General features: G+C 36.1%; 4 protein-coding genes and 1 non-coding gene across 5 annotated transcripts; 2 read left to right on the forward strand and 3 right to left on the reverse strand.

Moving 5' to 3' along the window:
• Positions 1 to 859: 859 nt before the first annotated feature.
• TRNAF-GAA (transfer RNA phenylalanine (anticodon GAA)) lies at positions 860 to 932 on the forward strand. Its single transcript has one exon. It is a non-coding gene; the product is annotated as a tRNA-Phe (tRNA).
• Positions 933 to 1069: 137 nt separating this feature from the next.
• On the reverse strand, positions 1070 to 5397 carry LOC147565592 (serine/threonine protein phosphatase 2A 57 kDa regulatory subunit B' beta isoform-like). Its single transcript, XM_086652100.1, has 2 exons — positions 3659 to 5397; positions 1070 to 1812 (listed from the first exon to the last, which is right to left on the reverse strand). The coding sequence occupies exons 1-2, from the start codon at positions 4856 to 4858 to the stop codon at positions 1477 to 1479; spliced, it is 1536 nt and encodes a 511-aa protein (XP_086508226.1). The 5' UTR covers positions 4859 to 5397; the 3' UTR covers positions 1070 to 1476.
• Positions 5398 to 7983: 2586 nt separating this feature from the next.
• LOC147565593 (protein NUCLEAR FUSION DEFECTIVE 4-like) lies at positions 7984 to 10053 on the reverse strand. The gene has a single exon (XM_086652099.1). The coding sequence runs from the start codon at positions 10013 to 10015 to the stop codon at positions 8297 to 8299; it is 1719 nt and encodes a 572-aa protein (XP_086508225.1). The 5' UTR covers positions 10016 to 10053; the 3' UTR covers positions 7984 to 8296.
• Positions 10054 to 10661: 608 nt separating this feature from the next.
• On the forward strand, positions 10662 to 14174 carry LOC147565594 (vacuolar protein sorting-associated protein 24 homolog 1-like). Its single transcript, XM_086652102.1, has 6 exons — positions 10662 to 11268; positions 11420 to 11496; positions 12958 to 13060; positions 13361 to 13482; positions 13566 to 13751; positions 13851 to 14174. The coding sequence occupies exons 1-6, from the start codon at positions 11157 to 11159 to the stop codon at positions 13917 to 13919; spliced, it is 669 nt and encodes a 222-aa protein (XP_086508228.1). The 5' UTR covers positions 10662 to 11156; the 3' UTR covers positions 13920 to 14174.
• A 169-nt stretch (positions 14175 to 14343) lies between these two features.
• LOC147565595 (replication factor-A carboxy-terminal domain protein) lies at positions 14344 to 15320 on the reverse strand. Its single transcript, XM_086652105.1, has 3 exons — positions 14917 to 15320; positions 14719 to 14839; positions 14344 to 14628 (listed from the first exon to the last, which is right to left on the reverse strand). The coding sequence occupies exons 1-3, from the start codon at positions 15094 to 15096 to the stop codon at positions 14462 to 14464; spliced, it is 468 nt and encodes a 155-aa protein (XP_086508231.1). The 5' UTR covers positions 15097 to 15320; the 3' UTR covers positions 14344 to 14461.
• Between the last annotated feature and the right edge of the window lie 696 nt (positions 15321 to 16016).

Here is a 16016-nt window from a genome sequence, read left to right on the forward strand (position 1 = left end):
GGGCAATGAGAGCGAGAGAGTTGTGGGGGTGGGAGGGGTGGGAGGGGGGGGGGGAGAAAGAGTGATGCCGAGAAAGGGAGACACAAGAAGGGAAAAAAGAGAGAAAGAGAAATGATGATGGTGGTGATTGAAAAAGGAGAGATGAGAGAGAAATATTTGAAAAAAATTAAGGTGGACGGCAATGACAGTTTACCGGCGACCCTTGCCAGTATAAAGAAGAAATGGAGAACAAAATTTGTTCCCCATAACAATTAGAAAATATATTGGTCAACTAAAATTGACTAACTTTTTATAAAATCTTTACACTCCGGATAATTTTCTTATTTCCCCAAATCAACGATTTTTTCTGTTTATTTGGTAAGAGGTTGTTTTAGCATTAAGTAACTTGGGCACCTTTACTTCCCTTGACCCGAGAATTATTGTATTGACATACATTCGTTTTCATAGAAATGCAACATCATTTTGTCAAACCTAGAGGGCGAAAGCATTGTAACCTCCTTCGCACCCTCTAGGTCAGCGTTAAGATATATCGTAAAACAATATGTGATGCAAAAAGTATACTCAACCCACCTCCTGTGACTCATACTTGAACCACATGTGAGAGAAACCCTTGTTTCTGTTTCTTCTCACATGTCCAGTCACGTGGAGAGAGAAACCTTTGTTTATCTCACATGCGGTTCAAGTGGGAGTCCCAAGAGGCGTGTTGTGTAGCCTTGTTGTATGTGATAATATACGCAACCTTAAACGCCTGAGTTATTTTCTTGTAATAGTAAAATGATTTCTTTTACAATAGTAGATCAAGTAGTCTTAGAATTGGAGGTTCTGTTTAAATAAACAATAAAATGACAAATTTACAATTGCGGGGATAGCTCAGTTGGGAGAGCGTCAGACTGAAGATCTGAAGGTCGCGTGTTCGATCCACGCTCACCGCATTACTTTTTTTTTTTTTTTGTTTTTTTAACCAATTAACATTGCACTTAAACTAAACTTTGATTGAGAGAGAGAGAGAGATGTATATACTAGAGAAGACCAGATCCCTAGCCTTTCAGATCCCCAAAAAAAAATGAAGTTGTCAAACTTTCATGTATTCTTCTTTCTATTCCCAACTGGTTTATAAAACAGATGAGAATTTCAGTAATAATTGAAGCTTGTTTATGGGTTTAAACAAAAAAAAAAAAAAGAGATAAAAGATACAAAATGGGAAAAAGAAAATGAACACAAACAAATAATACTTCTTTTGAATTTTGCAGGAAAAGAATAGTACTGAATCTTCAGAAGCAACCCATGATTTTGCAGCACAATATCCACATTTTGATTTCACATCTTTCTAAATTACATATTTTTTTTTCTTCTGAATGCCTCTCGATCTCCCTCCGACTATTCGATAAGCAGACAAGAAAAACTACCACCAAAAGGCAGAAAAGAGAGTGCAATTCATCGATCCGTAGATTAAAAAAATGAGTCTGAACCTACCCATTAGTCTTCCATGTCCATATGATCCTCTGCTCCCTCTTCATTTGTTGCTGCTACCTCTTCTAGTCTCCTCCATGCCAATACTCGTCGTTCTTCAAGCTCTTGCTTTTGCGTTTCTCTCTCTAGGTACTGCCTCTGGCACTCTTCAAATAGATCGTTATCCATCTCCAAAAACATTTTTCGGACATTTCCTGTCAGCCCATGGACCGCCTGGTTCCAGTGGCCTTGTATATTTTTCTCTAATGCTTCAAAAATGATTGGAAGAACTGCACTTCGGTTCTGCGCAATCAAGCTCACGATATGGTCATTGTTCCACAGAAAGAGAGCCCTTTCTGCAACCTGCGAGATCAAAACTTCATATGAATACACGGAACTGTGGTATAATATATTGTTAAAAAGTATCAATATGAAAAATTCGGATTTCTGTGTCATTCCAATGGCATTCTCCTTTCTAAAGATCAAGAGAGTTTTCATAAGTTTAGCTGCAAAAATCCTGAAACACTATGACACCATTGACATGCACTATAACTCAATGAACAAGCATTCCTTGGTGCGGACTTTCTTAAAAAGATATTCACGGAAAGCAATATATAAAAGGTGAAATCGAGATCAAAACTAGTACATGTCAGATATCGAGTTGAATCGTAAAGTTTTTAGTATTCACAAAATCACCTGCATATCCATGAACTTGCAAAGAAATGGAAAAACGATCATTTACTAGATACAAAGTTCTTTCCCAATAGAACTAGAGCTCAGACTTATAACTTTCACAACTTTTTTCTATCTCCTGATCTACAACAGTTCCACTACTATGAGATGATACATTCTAATATCGTTGGTACATGTACATGGACATAATTCAAGCAAAAAAAAACCTAACACGAAATGATTCTTATTAATAGAAAGGTAGTAAAATTACATATTACAAACTATTCAAGTATTTCATGGTTCGGACACAAATTTTAAGCAATAAAATGTATCTACGGAGTGGTATCTATTGTTCTTATGTCAAAAGTATAGTACAATGTCATTGTTCATGTGCAAAAGGAGAAACATATGAGGATGAATCTGAATTTTTTTATTGATGCACAAACGCCTTGGAAGATATAAAGTACAATGAGGAAACGTAAAAATGATGTTGAGAAAGCGCTAAAAGTCAGGCCCAGGTAATCAATATGTGTCAAAGTAATGATACTCATTAGCTATAATCCAAAATGATATCCATTAGCCACAGTCCAGCTGCATCCAAAGTACCTAATTTATCAAAGTAAATGCATCATTTCATGAATTGTATTAAAATTACTAGTATTGGTTCCGTCAAGGCACAAGATAACCCATGCAATATGAAACAAATAATAGGAACCTGAGCCTTCCCCCACATATATTTTGCTGCCAACAATTATTCGTACTTTTAATGGGTTAAAACCCAGCTCTAATTTTGTTGTTGGTATCAGGTGAAAATAGTCATACTAAAGCACCACCTCAACTTAAGAAACATAAAAACTATTTGCCATAATATTCTTGAAATTTGAACAAGAAACATATAACAGAAATGGATCATCGCATCTACCTAAATAAGCAACCGAGGCGAACACAAACTACATTAAAGAAACCAATCAAAAGAAACAACTGCATGATAAAAAAAAAAAGTCAAAAAGAGGGAGAGAAACACCTATGCAGCTACTAAGTACCCCAAAAACATATGCTCATAAAAGAGGACAGTGTAAGAAACAAAAACAACTCCAAGAGCGAGAGGCGCCGAGAGCCTGTATCTAAGAGCTTAAATCCTATAAGCACAATTGATTTCCGTGACTCTTCTTCTACGACTTGGGAATTAATTGCTAACCAGTTCAAATTATGATGATATAGAATCCAACTTTAATAAAAAAAAATGACAACTATACCAATACAAATATCTGATACTGTAAGAGCACTGCCGCATATCGCCAAATTTTTCTTTTCACAAAGTTGATTACTGATATCCATCATCCACAATAATCTTTAATGCAATAGGATGACAATTTGATCCATCCACAACTTGAAACACATGTCAGTCTAAAAAAACTTTAGGAGTACATGTATACAGAAGGTGGACATGACGGATAATCTTTCACAATTTACTTTAATAAGTGCAATTCTGTAGGATGAGAAAAGAAAAAACTAAAGCAGCAGTTTGAGTTTCAACCTGAAAATGAGAACTATTGAGACAGCGTCCAATTTGTCTAAAAAGAGGAACCGTACAACGTTGAAATTCTGAAGATTGTGTTGCCTCCAGCACTTCCTCTAGTTCCCCAAGAAAGAGAACCTCCTTTTGACAGTTGGTGACCGGCCAGTACTTCAACAACCCCCTTATTACAGTATCGGCGAGCTTGTAATCCTTTTCTACAAACTGGGTAATGCAATATGACAACTGCTGATGGTATAAAGCAATAGGTTTAGGCTTATGAAGAGGGATAAGAGCTCGAACAAGGAACAACTTATGTTCCTCTTTCATGGGAAGAGCAAACCCATTTATTATACTTCCTAAAATCTCCAACAACTCACTAATTCCACTGTGCCTCTCTGTCTCAAATATAAACCGATAGAAAATATTGTTAATCACTTTTCTTATAAAAGGACGGTGAACCATGAATTTCCCATAAATTCTATGGAGGATTGTTTTTAGATAATCTCGTTCACGGGGATCTTCCGAATCAAACAAATCAAGGATCTTCAAAACAAACGAATGATCAATGTAACGTTTTGCTATCTTTGTGTCAGTATCGGATGCAACAATATATCTTAAAAGTAACTCATAAACAAGCTGCAAATGAGGCCATGAAGGTTCAAGATATGGTTCATCTTCTTCTGGATCAAAATTTTCGCTACCTGTATTCTCATGGGCAGCTGGAGGAAGAGAACGAAAAATGTTTATCGAAATCATTCGTATAAGTTCTTCTTGGCATGATTCGTTTATCTTCCCAGAACCAGATTGTATATGATCTATAAGCTCAAGAAGGGTTTGACGTTTCGTTTCCTTCTCCCTAATCATTTTCATTGTATCTGAGAAATCGAATAAAATGCTGCAAATCTGAAGCTTACGGATGAACAAGTTCTGACGATCCGAAGCACCAACATCTTTGAAATGGGGAAGGAATTCGACAATTCCAGAGGAAACCGGGATTGAGGCGGCAATGGCAGCTGGTGTAGGAGCTCCACCTCCTCCTCCACCACCACCACCAGAATTGGCAACAGAAGAAGCAACTGTAGTTCTAGAAGCATGATTTACAGTAACATTGGATCCAGAATTTCTATTACCAGAGCTACCATATCTATATGTAGCTTCATTAGCATCTGATTTAGGAACTTTATTACGATGCCCACGTTTTATAATTTTATTAAACATCTCAATTCAATAAATGAACCCTAACCCAGAATCCAAAATCCAATTTTTTTTTCTTTTAGTTCCTCTTTTCCTCCTGGATTCTACCAATTACTCAATTAAGAACTCTAGAAATTAATATCTGAAGTGCATTCTATAGCAAAATGTAATTCAACCCTAATTGGGCAAAGTTCAAAGCTTCTTCTTCTTTTACTCTCTCTCTCTCTCTCTATATTTCTAGCTTTCTATCTCTAGGATTTTGACAGAAATCTGTAGAAAGAGAAATAGATTGATCAATTAGGAAGAAATGTACCTTTTTGGAATCAAATCGTCGAGAAATCCAAACGAAATGAGAAGAAATCACCGAAACCATCTGAAAGTGATTATCGATCAGATCGATCTCAAACGAAGTGGGTTTCCGACAATCGATTCATTTTTCATTCCTATGGATTTGATCGGTTTGTTAGAGAGAGAGAGAGAGAAAATTGCGAACAGATGAAACTTTTAAGGGATAATTCGCCATAAAACCTAAAAACAGAAAAAAAAAAAAAGAAAAGAAAAAAGAATAAGAATATAGAAAAAGACATATAATTAATGTTGTACTTTTGTGTACCGAAGGTGATAACAGAATTTGTAACTTCAGTTTTGTTGGGACCGTAGATCTTTCATCGAGGTGCAAAAGTGGATTGAGACAAGATCTTACCGCCCCCGGAAGTTTCGGTCACTAAATGCCGCAGTTTATGGCGGGAAACTTATTACTTGTCCAATTAAAGAGCAAAATCCAAGAAAATGTATAGCATCCTCCCTATGTTGAATACTTCGTTTTAGTCGTCCTCAGCGGTAGATTTAAAACTAGGGGTGGGATTTTGGCCCGGAAACCCGCAACCCGCTCACAACCGTCCAAGTCCGAAGGGTCTGTGACCGTTCGATGTCTGAATGGTTATGTACCCGCCAACCGAAAGAGCTTAAGCAGACGGACGCGGGCATAGGTCCTTACCCAATGATCTGATCGAGTCTGCCCGCTTATATAGTCCGTCCGACTGAACCCGTCCATACCTGTCCGTTTATCCTACCCGTTATATCCGCCCGCCTATATGATTGACTTTAAGCCTTTAGATTTGTAGGGTTAGCTACAACTGTTAGATTTCAAGAGTAAAAATATATAACTCTAGAAATTACTTTTCTTAATCTTGTTTTCGCCTCTCTACTTCTCTAGTCTCTCTTTCTCTCCTCCAAAATCTCAATATCTCACTAGTAACCCAAGAATCCACAATGCATCTACCGTAATCCATGAGAAGAAGAATATAACGGATCGTAATCCATGAGAAATCTCAATGATTATCTTTTAATTTTGTATTCATTTACTTTTTGGAATTGTAAAGTGGAAGTTTAGAAAGTTGTATTTAGCTACTAAATAGTTTTTATTTCGAATAAAAATTACTTTATTTATTCATTAGTGACCGGTGGACTGACCGCCGTTTACCTGGCTATCAAAACGGTCACGGATGGGCACTTTGTTGGAAAAAATCTGAAATATCCGCCCGTTTTGTCCGGATTTTCGAGTGGACACTTAGGACTTGTGCCCGTTCCGCCCAGACGGTTGAGTTAGTGCCCGTTTTCCGTCTGTTCGGATCGATTTCCACCCTTATGTAGAATCAACTGACCAATACCGAAGCCCCAAATCTATAGATGCCAAAGGGGCCGTTTTGGCCCGACGTAATCAATAATTTCGCGCATATAGTCGAAATATAAAGTCAATATAAGATTATAAGATGACTCCCTTCATGATCGACCCTAATAATACAAGAGGTATTTTAGTATATTGATATTATGAGAGTGGTTAGACTTAGCAACGGAAATGGGTTTGAACTCATTTATAATCGAGGGTGATGCTAGGGTTTAAATTTGCCGATCAAGATGTGTCGTGGCGAAGTCTTTGCGAGATCAACCGTATAGGTGCAAGAATAAGTTGAAGACAGTTGTCCATCTGCTATTGTCAAAGAATTAACAACAAGGATGCACACAACCTCGCGGATTCCGTTCAACCCCCTTCACTTTGAGTTTTGCAAAAATGGCCCTCTTATGGTTAAATTCGTTACAGTTTAGTCCCTCATAATGTACCGAGTCATGTAAAAGAAAATGGTCTAAACACTGTAACCCTATTTCCTTTATGCAACATTTTATTTCGAAAAGAAAAAAGAACAAAGAAAACAATAAACATTAGTTATTTTTGTTTAAAAATCAAACCTGTTACATTAAATAAAAATTCTATTCATCCTTCCATTTTGGTCCCTCCCCCAACCCTCTGCTGATGTGGCGACATATCATTGGAGTATATCTTCTCACCATTCTCTCTCCAATTACTGCACACTCACATGATATGTCGTCACATCAACGGAGGGCTAGGGGGGACCAAAATGGAAGGATGAATAGCATTTCTCTTAAACTAAATGAGGAGTGGAATAAAAAGAAAGATAAGAAGGAGAGGAAGAAAAAAATTGAAACGTAATATATTTAATTTTGTTATTTTATTTTTGACATCCACACCTAACTCATCTAAATAAACCTCTTTACTAGTTCTATGAAGTAACAGAGATAGGTTATCCAGAACCATGGTGGAACCAACTAATCTACTAGCTACCCATAAGTATTCTTTCAACAACAACAAAAAAACCTACATAAGATTATCACATCACTTTTGATTGAGTGTTCAAAGCACTATTTCTAGAGGTGTGTCTTTCACAGTAGATGTGTGATTATCCAAAAACATAAATAATAACTTTTGCAGTAATCAATTTCATTACAGGCAAAAAGGGTAATTTCTAATCTTAATAATTAGTATTATTGTATGTCTTTGCTGTAAAAAATATTACAAGTTATTGGAAAAGAGAAAATTTATCATTTTACTAGTCTCCCAAGGTCCATAACATAGAATTAGGTGGAAAGATTGTTAACAAGGAGAGTAACCAAATGAGGCAAAAACTAAGCAATTTTTGTAGTAGTAGTAGTAATGTTTTTTATAATAGTGTGGGTTTTTTTTTTTGTTGCAAGTGTAATAGTAGTGTGGTTGGAAGTGCAAGTTAAAGTGTTATCTAAATTTCTTGGAGTAGCTTCTTAATTTCTTGGGTAGTAAACATAATCACATTAAAAAAAAAAAAACTTTTAACCCCAACTTTGATCAACCATCTTTAATTCATGAAATTTGATTCACAATGACATTGAATGACTTATCATCTCTCTTTTTTATCTTTTCTTTTTCTTCTCTTTTCTTTTCTTTTCTTTTCTTTTCTTGTCTTTCTTTGGTTAGAAAAATGAAGAAAGACCATCTCTTCATTAGTTTTACATTTTTCACAGCCAAGGGGAAACAAAAGAAAAATAAGCACTAAGAAATCAATTCTCTGCTAGCTCTTTTGGTTTCTTCCTCTACTTATTCTGTTCTTCTCTGTGAATTCTCATTCAGTCTCATTTTTGAGCTCTGTTACTTGAAGTCACAGCCATATCCACTTCGGCCGCTTTCGAATCTTCCCTAAACTTCTTATAGACATCTCCTTTATAGAATTTACGCGTTCTTATGACCAATATAAACGAAGCAAGAGCTCCGACTGCCGTAATTATAGCCATTATAATAAAAGTTAGTCTATAACAATGAACACCAATACAAGTTAATTCCTTGACAGGTAAATGTCCAAGATTTGGAAATTGTTTATGTGCTTCTTTATCGTAAAGAACCCCCGCTATCTTAACATTCAATACATAAGAACCGATTGGACTTGCTAGTTGACCACAATTGAACAATGTAGAGTAATATTTAAGCCCGAATAGTTCTGATATAATGGTAAATAACAATGTCAATTGTGCACCATATGAGAAACCAATGATAATCGATGCAATATAGAGAGACCCATCAAAAGGAAACGCCACAATAAGGTGTCCAAGACATAAAATAGCAAGAAATATTGTTGTCATTAGGGTTCGAGGGAAGCCCAATTTAGTAAGAAGAGCTTCGGAAACAAAGCCCGCGAAAACTCTACCCGAGTAGTTCCAAATACTAATAAGAGAAGCAAATGTACTTATAGTAAGAGTTGGGTAACCCAAGGCTTCGCCGATTTGGCCCAAGTTATCGATAGCGGCTAAACTTGACCCGAGCCCAGCAAAGGTAGATAAGAATATAATCAACATATCCATACTCAAAAGAGCTTGTAAAATTGTATAATCTTCACCTCTATCGGGAGTCTTGAAAATGTTTGAAAAACAAGAAACCTCTGATTTCTCTTCTTGTTTGTCAGAACTTGAAGTTGATGCTTTTGACTCAATATATGGTGGGTTTTGTACAGTTACCAAATTTGGTGGATCAATGGGTAGTTTCTTGAGATTCCACATTTCCCATTCTTGTTTAATTGCAACAATAAGAGGAAGAAAGAGCAAGATACAAACAATAGTAGATGTTGCTACATAAGCAGCATGAGAGAAACTTATCTGTTTTTGAGTTATAATTACAGCCATAAGAAGCAAAGCTATGCCCATGGATATAAAGAGAAAATCATAGAATACCCTTTTCTCATTCGGTTGTCGGACAACGGGTTTTTCTCGGATAACAAATAAGAAAATAATAGATAAAGCGGCCGGAAACCAACCGATAAAGAGTATAAGAGAAGTTGAATCATTTCCATAAATAGCAAGATAAAGTTGTGTCATAATGGCTCCGCTAAGGCCGACGAAACCTTTTAATAGACCCAACATAATTCCTCGGCTCTCGGGGAAGTTTTTTACGCACGTAACTAACGCACCCGTATTAGCAAAATTTTGTGAATTAGCTCCTATGCATATATATAAACACATTTGCCAAACTTTAGGTTTAGCTATTTTGCCTGCAACACTTAACCAAATCATGAAATATCCTGTAAAGTTCATTCCAGCACCAATAAGAAGAACGAACCATGGAGGAGTTACTTCAGCAAGGAGACCAGAAAGAACACCAACACTTGCTCCAAGATCTTTGAAAAACCCAAGTAAATTTAGAGTCTCTTGATCATAACCTAATGAAGATTTGATCTGTTTAGAGTATATACCAAAGAGATAAGTTGCACCAGCACCTGCCATTATTAAAAACGACGCGAAAATCATGAACCATCTTCCTTGTACTAAATGTACTACAAAACTACCTTGTTGTGTATTAGTCATGGCTTTAGAAGGAGAAAGAGGGATGAGAGAGAGATGTGAAGAAGAAGGAGTAGGGAGGAGGAAAGTACATAGAGAAATATATATACAAAGAAGGAATTGAATAAAGAATGAGGGAGAGATAAAATGGCGGAAACAAATTGGCTAAATTTAACAAAAATGGGGTAATTTTAGTTAATATTAATCAAGACTAATTAGCTTGGATGAGAATAATTTTGGTTGTAAGAGCAACTAATTATCCATATCATTATAACCACATTGTGAAAATTATAGATTGATAAGGAAGTTGATTGATTAATTGACCATTAAAAGTTGAACATTTGTTTTGATTATCTTATCTCTCCCGTCCAAATTTTACTTTTTTGATAAGTAATTCGTCTGATTCTATGTAGACTCGCTACATGTATTTCATTAGTTAGACTCACTTAATTTTTGGCACTAACAATTTATTTCTTCGATTTTAAATTGTGATATACACATCAGAATTGTTGCCACCAATCGTGCTATGTCGAACCATGTAGTGTTCCGAACAATGTCCTATGGCATAACAAGAGAGTCACCAGGTTGCTAGCGCCAACTTTTGGGTCGTAATTGACCATGTCAGGCCTCCTTGTCGGATAAGTCCATCTTCTCCCCTATTAAGGCCCTAATATTTTATTTGTTTATGAACTTCTGTTTTATGGGTATGTAGAGTTAGGGTAAGGCTTAAAAAGTAGATTGTAGAGTCGACTCCCGAGTTCATTTGTGCCGCACCATGAAGGTACCGATTTCAGAATCTTTATTTTTGTACTGAGTTAGGATGTTTAAATGGTTGATTATGAGTTTTCCATTAAGACAAATGAGATTCAAACAACTAATAGAACCAAGTATTTAGGTCTAACCACTCCAACCCACACGCTAAGGAACAAGAAGAGTAGGCCAAATCTACCCTTAAAGTGACATTAGAGATAGTTGAAAGCAAATTTCAGTTACCAGGACAAGGAAGAAGGGAATAAAGTTCTCATTTTTTTCTTCAGAAAGCTAAGGTTTAATCTAGTACTGAGAAAAGAAAGCTTTGATTTTAAGCAATCTCCATTTTCGTCCTCTTCCTGGATTTTATTTTCTAGAGAGAGAAAGAGAAAGAGAAATAGATAGAGAAATTGGAATGGAGAAAGTGAAGAATTTGTTGAAGCCGAAAGCAAATCCTCAGCAACAATTGAGAGATTGGCAAAGACGTCTTAGGCAAGAATCTCGAAACATCGAACGCCAAATACGAGGTACTACTATTTCTTCTACGATCCTATACCCAAAACCCTAATTTCTCCCCTCTTTTTGCAGGATCGGTATTGTTTTTTTCCCCCAAATTGGAGTCTTCAGTTATTTCAAAATCATGATTTCTTCTGTTTTTTTTTTATCTAAATTTTGTAGATGTTCAGAGAGAAGAGAAAAGTGTTCAAAAGGCTATTAGAGAGGCTGCCAAGAGAAACGACATGGGTTCTGCAAAGGTAGCAAATCTAATTTTTCATTTTTAGGTTTTGTAATTTGATGAATCATTGTTGCCCTTCAGTACCAGTTCCTTTATTCATTGAAATTCTAGGGTTTCTATTTGAGATTTGCAACTTAACAGTATTTTAGAACATAGATGCAATGAAGTGAGTTCCATAGCTTTTGTCAATATGAATACTAGTAACACCCATGATTGATAAGCGAATATGCATAATAAAGTAAGACACGTTTGTTAATGGATGAAATTGTAGTGATATAGACTAGTTGCCACAAAAGTAAGGAAGTCGAATGAGATAGAAGAATAGGGTGATCTTGTTGACCACTAACCCGTTTCGTTTGACATACATGATACAACCTTATTTTGAGGCATAAGCAAGATCAGCAGATAGGAGATGGTATGAGATGTCGTTTTTATGTGGATACAGATCGAGTGGTGAAATGGGTGTTAACAAAAAAGCTTTTCGAGAGCCACTACTTAGGTACAGAAGAATAGGTTGATCTTGTTGAACACAACCTGTTCCGTTTGAGATACATGATACAACCCTAGATTGAGGCATAATCCAGAGCAGCAGAGAGGAGACGGTATGTGAAGTTGTTTTATGTGGGTACAGATCGACAGGTGCAACGGTTGCTAATGAAAAAGATTTTCGAGAGCCACGACTTAGGCATAGATGATTCAATTTAGATCAGATGCTAGATCCACCACTCTAATGGTTTATTTGTGAATACATGGTCCATAGGCAAGTCCATTTGTTGCTACTTAAGTTTTCACAGTTATTAGCATCATCCCACATTGTTTTCAATGAGAGTTATTAGCATCATCCGACATTTGTTGCTACTCAAGAATTTGTGATGTAGATAAACCTTGAATAAAACCCTTTCCTTGGAAGCCAGTTTTCAATGAGAGTTAGACCTAACGAGCTCTAACAAGAATTACTCAAAAGAGTATAAGGATTTATCTGAAAACATTGTTTGAAACTGTATGCTTGAGAATAAGATTGAATTCCACACACTCTAATGTGGAGGATATGGTACTTCTCGTTTATGGTTTGCTTCGATTCGTTGCATTTATATTGTGCCCATTTAATAGTTTAATTTAGGAAATTGGCAGTCAAACAACTACACTCATGTCTATTGTTCTATCTGGGGCAATATACAACATCTCTATATCCCCGTTCACATTTTGGATGGTTTTAATGGACTTACTTAGCCTGTTCAGCCCGTGGTTTTAATGGACTTACTTAGCCTGTTCAGTCCGTACTCGACAAAGTCTGATATTTTCCCGAACATGTAACTCATTTTAGTACGTGGGTTCCGAGTCTAGGTTCTCAATGAGTATCCAAGTTGTAGGTTTCATTTACTTGTTACGCTTAAACTTTTCGTCTTTTAAGAAGTTATATCTTAAATCTTTTCATGATCCACATTCTTCTAATCTTAATTTTCTCAAATTTGTGATGTAGTCACTTGCTAAAGAAATCGTGAGATCAAGAAGAGCTGTGAACCGTCTTTATGAGAATAAGGCACAGATGAATTCAATTTCGATGCACCTTGGTGAAAGTGTTGGTATGATGATTTTTAGATTAAAGCTTCAAAATTTATTAACGTAACTCTTTACTGGTGAAGAATGGTTTATATCTTTTGTCTTTGCTATTATTAGTCGTGCATCATTGTCTGTCCTAATTTTATATACGTAGAAACATTAATATGGTCATTTTGTCTTCCTCAAAGATAAATGAAATTGCTTGGATAAATCGGATTTCAACTTTCAATACTCTTTAACGAAAAGGAAGTTGTTGATGTTGGTTTTGGGGTTTCTCTAAAATTGTGGCATGCTGTTTATACAATACTTGGATGGATTTGCAGCAATTGCTCGAACAGTAGGTCATTTATCGAAGAGTGCTGAAGTCATGAAGCTTGTGAATAACCTCATGAAAGCTCCAGAAGTGGCTGCAACTATGCAAGAATTTAGCAAAGAAATGACCAAGGTAACATATGTCCGAAAGATACTGAAAAAATTACTATATGTAGCCTATTCTCGTCTAATTAACAACGAATATCAATTTTCTAGGCAGGAGTAATCGAAGAGATGGTGAATGATGCTGTCGATTCTGCACTAGATTCTGAAGATATAGAAGAGGAAACCGAAGAAGAAGTTGACAAGGTTTTGTCTGAAATAGCTGGGGAGACTGCAGCACAACTTCCAGAAGCAGCTAGGAGAGAGAAACTAAAACAACCCAGCCGAGCCGAAGAAGAGGTATGCACTAAACACTATATACTACGCCTACTGGTTTCTTTTATTTCCTCTTGCGAAAAGGACGAAGGATCAAAACTTTTTTGTCCAAAACTTTTTCAGGAAGTTGGAGCTGATGATGAGGAAGAACTAGAAGAGATAAGGGCTCGACTTGCCAAAGTGAGGTCATAGACTCGTAGATTTTGTATTTACCACCTCATATCGACCTCTTTTTTACTTGTCATATAGATCTAAGTTTGTATTAACAAGGTTAAAATGCTTTATCTTCAATTTCTGAACTGATCAGATTTGCAGGATTTGACATATCATGTATGTAATCTATCACATAAAGGATCTAGAAATACTGTGTCGTTTTCGTGTTGTTCTTTCTTACCTCTTGAATGGTATGTAATCTGAGTATTGGCTTCTAGCTTTAAAAAACAAAAATCAACTTAAGTTATGGGAGATAACAACTACAGTTTATAACTCTTATAATGTAAAAAAAATCCCAGTAGTGCGTTTTAAGGTCGTGAGGTCCTGAAGCGGACAATATCGCTAGTAACCTAGACTAAGATTGTCATATCTTCTTCCATTAGTGGAGCTCAGCCTCTAATAATGATTTGTTAATGGAGTTTTAATCAAAATTTTAAAAGTTAGAGGAAAAAAGAAGATAAAAGGACTACAGAATCTGAACCCTAGACTAAGATCGAATCTCCTTCAAACCCACATTCTTCTCAAGAGTGATTATACAATTTCTTCAAAGACTGAATAACAGGAACAAAACCAGATCGTAGAGGAGAAACCATAACAGCACGAAGATGTTGTGCGTTTCCATTTTTAGGTTTAGAAAGCTTCATTTCAAACATTTCCCCTTCCAATACTCTACCAACATCATCAAAATCTACACAAATTAAAACAAAATCATCAATCAGAAAAGTAAACAACAAAAATTGTAATTGAAGAATTTAAATTATTAGTTAATTTGATTTACCTGCAGATTGATTAAGATTCATGAATTTGATGAATTCATCAGCCGAACAACCGATTAGAACTTTAGCCGCTCTATCAAACAATATCACTACAAAAACTTCGTCTTCTGATGCAATTGATAACTGCAAATTTCAACAAACAAGAATTCAGAAGGAAAAAAAAAAAACTTTTCTCTTGGAGTTTATTTGATTGTGCTTACGAGAATGCGGTAAAGGAGTTTGGATCTGGAGGAATTTGATGATTTGAAATGACAGTAGTTGCAGTTATTGATGTTATCTGGGAGTGTTTTTTCACAAGATGAGCAAACTCTGTAGTAGATATTAGTGGTGTCCATGGCTACTACTGAGCAGAATACCGTCCATGGTTTATCATCTTCCATGGTTTTAGGGTTTTGGTTAGGGTTTTAATCGTCACTCTGGTAAGCAGATATATAGACAGAGAGAAAAAAGGAAAGAAGGCTTCTTCAACAAACTACATCAAATCTGATTCATATGATCTCACGTCATTATAAATGATTTCTCTCTCCTTACAAAAGGCTTAGGTAGTGTTTGTTTTTTTTTCTAAGTTCTCGATCTGAAATCTGACTTGAAGTCTGCATTGATTAGAATCGGAAGTCAGATTTAGAATCAACCAAGTCACTTGAAAATCAGGCTTGGGTAGGGTCGCTATTTTAGGGTTGACTTGAATCAACCAAGTCAAATTCAACCTTGACAAAACTCAAGACAAGTCAGTTTCAGACAATAGAAAAAAAACTCCACCTTAGATTATGTGAAGAGTGTCGTTCTTTGCTTATTCTTTTTTTACTGAGGCTTACTAAGGAAGAAAAGTGGGATCCATTTCCCTCTCTGTTGAATGTGCTTTGATTATCAGTTGACGTGTCTAATCTGATTTGCGACCCAAGAAATTGTCTTAGAAAATTTTGGTTCGACCAATTTATTTATGTTTGCCTGGTGGGATCCATTTCCATCTCTTACGAAGAGATGTTATCAATGTAAAGTGAGTATCCTATTTTCGGTTTTGAGGAGAGACTTAGAGGCAGCTCGAGTGTTAGGGTTTTAATGAGTTACAAATACTACAACTCTCGACTCTTGAGAAATCTTTGTAATCTTGTTCTTCATTCATAGTGAAAATTATCGCACTATTGTTCTCTATAAAATAGGTCTCGGGTTGTTATGCGTGATTGTTTCCTTCCACTATTCATTTTCGTGGTTTACTTGTTCTTCATCATAACACTCTCTAAGTCCTAGGTGGCTACCTAAGCCGGTCGGGATTCTACCCCTCTAAAGATTACTGGTTACA

Source organism: Eschscholzia californica, unplaced genomic scaffold (genome assembly GCF_041429995.1).
Source record: "Eschscholzia californica isolate CP2 unplaced genomic scaffold, dmEscCali1.0.p SCAF_1, whole genome shotgun sequence".
NCBI classification, from domain to species: domain Eukaryota; kingdom Viridiplantae; phylum Streptophyta; class Magnoliopsida; order Ranunculales; family Papaveraceae; genus Eschscholzia; species Eschscholzia californica.

Bases quoted from the DNA above. Each gene is read 5' to 3' on its own strand.
- LOC147565595 (XM_086652105.1), bottom strand. From the start codon at position 15,096: ATGGAAGATGATAAACCATGGACGGTATTCTGCTCAGTAGTAGCCATG. The intron at 14,840-14,916 runs GTAAGCACAATC...TGAAATTTGCAG, and splicing joins AACTCCTTTACCGCATTCTC to TTATCAATTGCATCAGAAGA. The intron at 14,629-14,718 runs GTAAATCAAATT...TAATTTGTGTAG, and splicing joins GAATCTTAATCAATCTGCAG to ATTTTGATGATGTTGGTAGA.
- LOC147565594 (XM_086652102.1), top strand. From the start codon at position 11,157: ATGGAGAAAGTGAAGAATTTGTTGAAGCCGAAAGCAAATCCTCAGCAA. The intron at 11,269-11,419 runs GTACTACTATTT...TAAATTTTGTAG, and splicing joins CATCGAACGCCAAATACGAG to ATGTTCAGAGAGAAGAGAAA. The intron at 13,483-13,565 runs GTAACATATGTC...TCAATTTTCTAG, and splicing joins TTAGCAAAGAAATGACCAAG to GCAGGAGTAATCGAAGAGAT.
- LOC147565593 (XM_086652099.1), bottom strand. From the start codon at position 10,015: ATGACTAATACACAACAAGGTAGTTTTGTAGTACATTTAGTACAAGGA.
- LOC147565592 (XM_086652100.1), bottom strand. From the start codon at position 4,858: ATGTTTAATAAAATTATAAAACGTGGGCATCGTAATAAAGTTCCTAAA. The intron at 1,813-3,658 runs GTTGAAACTCAA...TTGATCTCGCAG, and splicing joins TCAATAGTTCTCATTTTCAG to GTTGCAGAAAGGGCTCTCTT.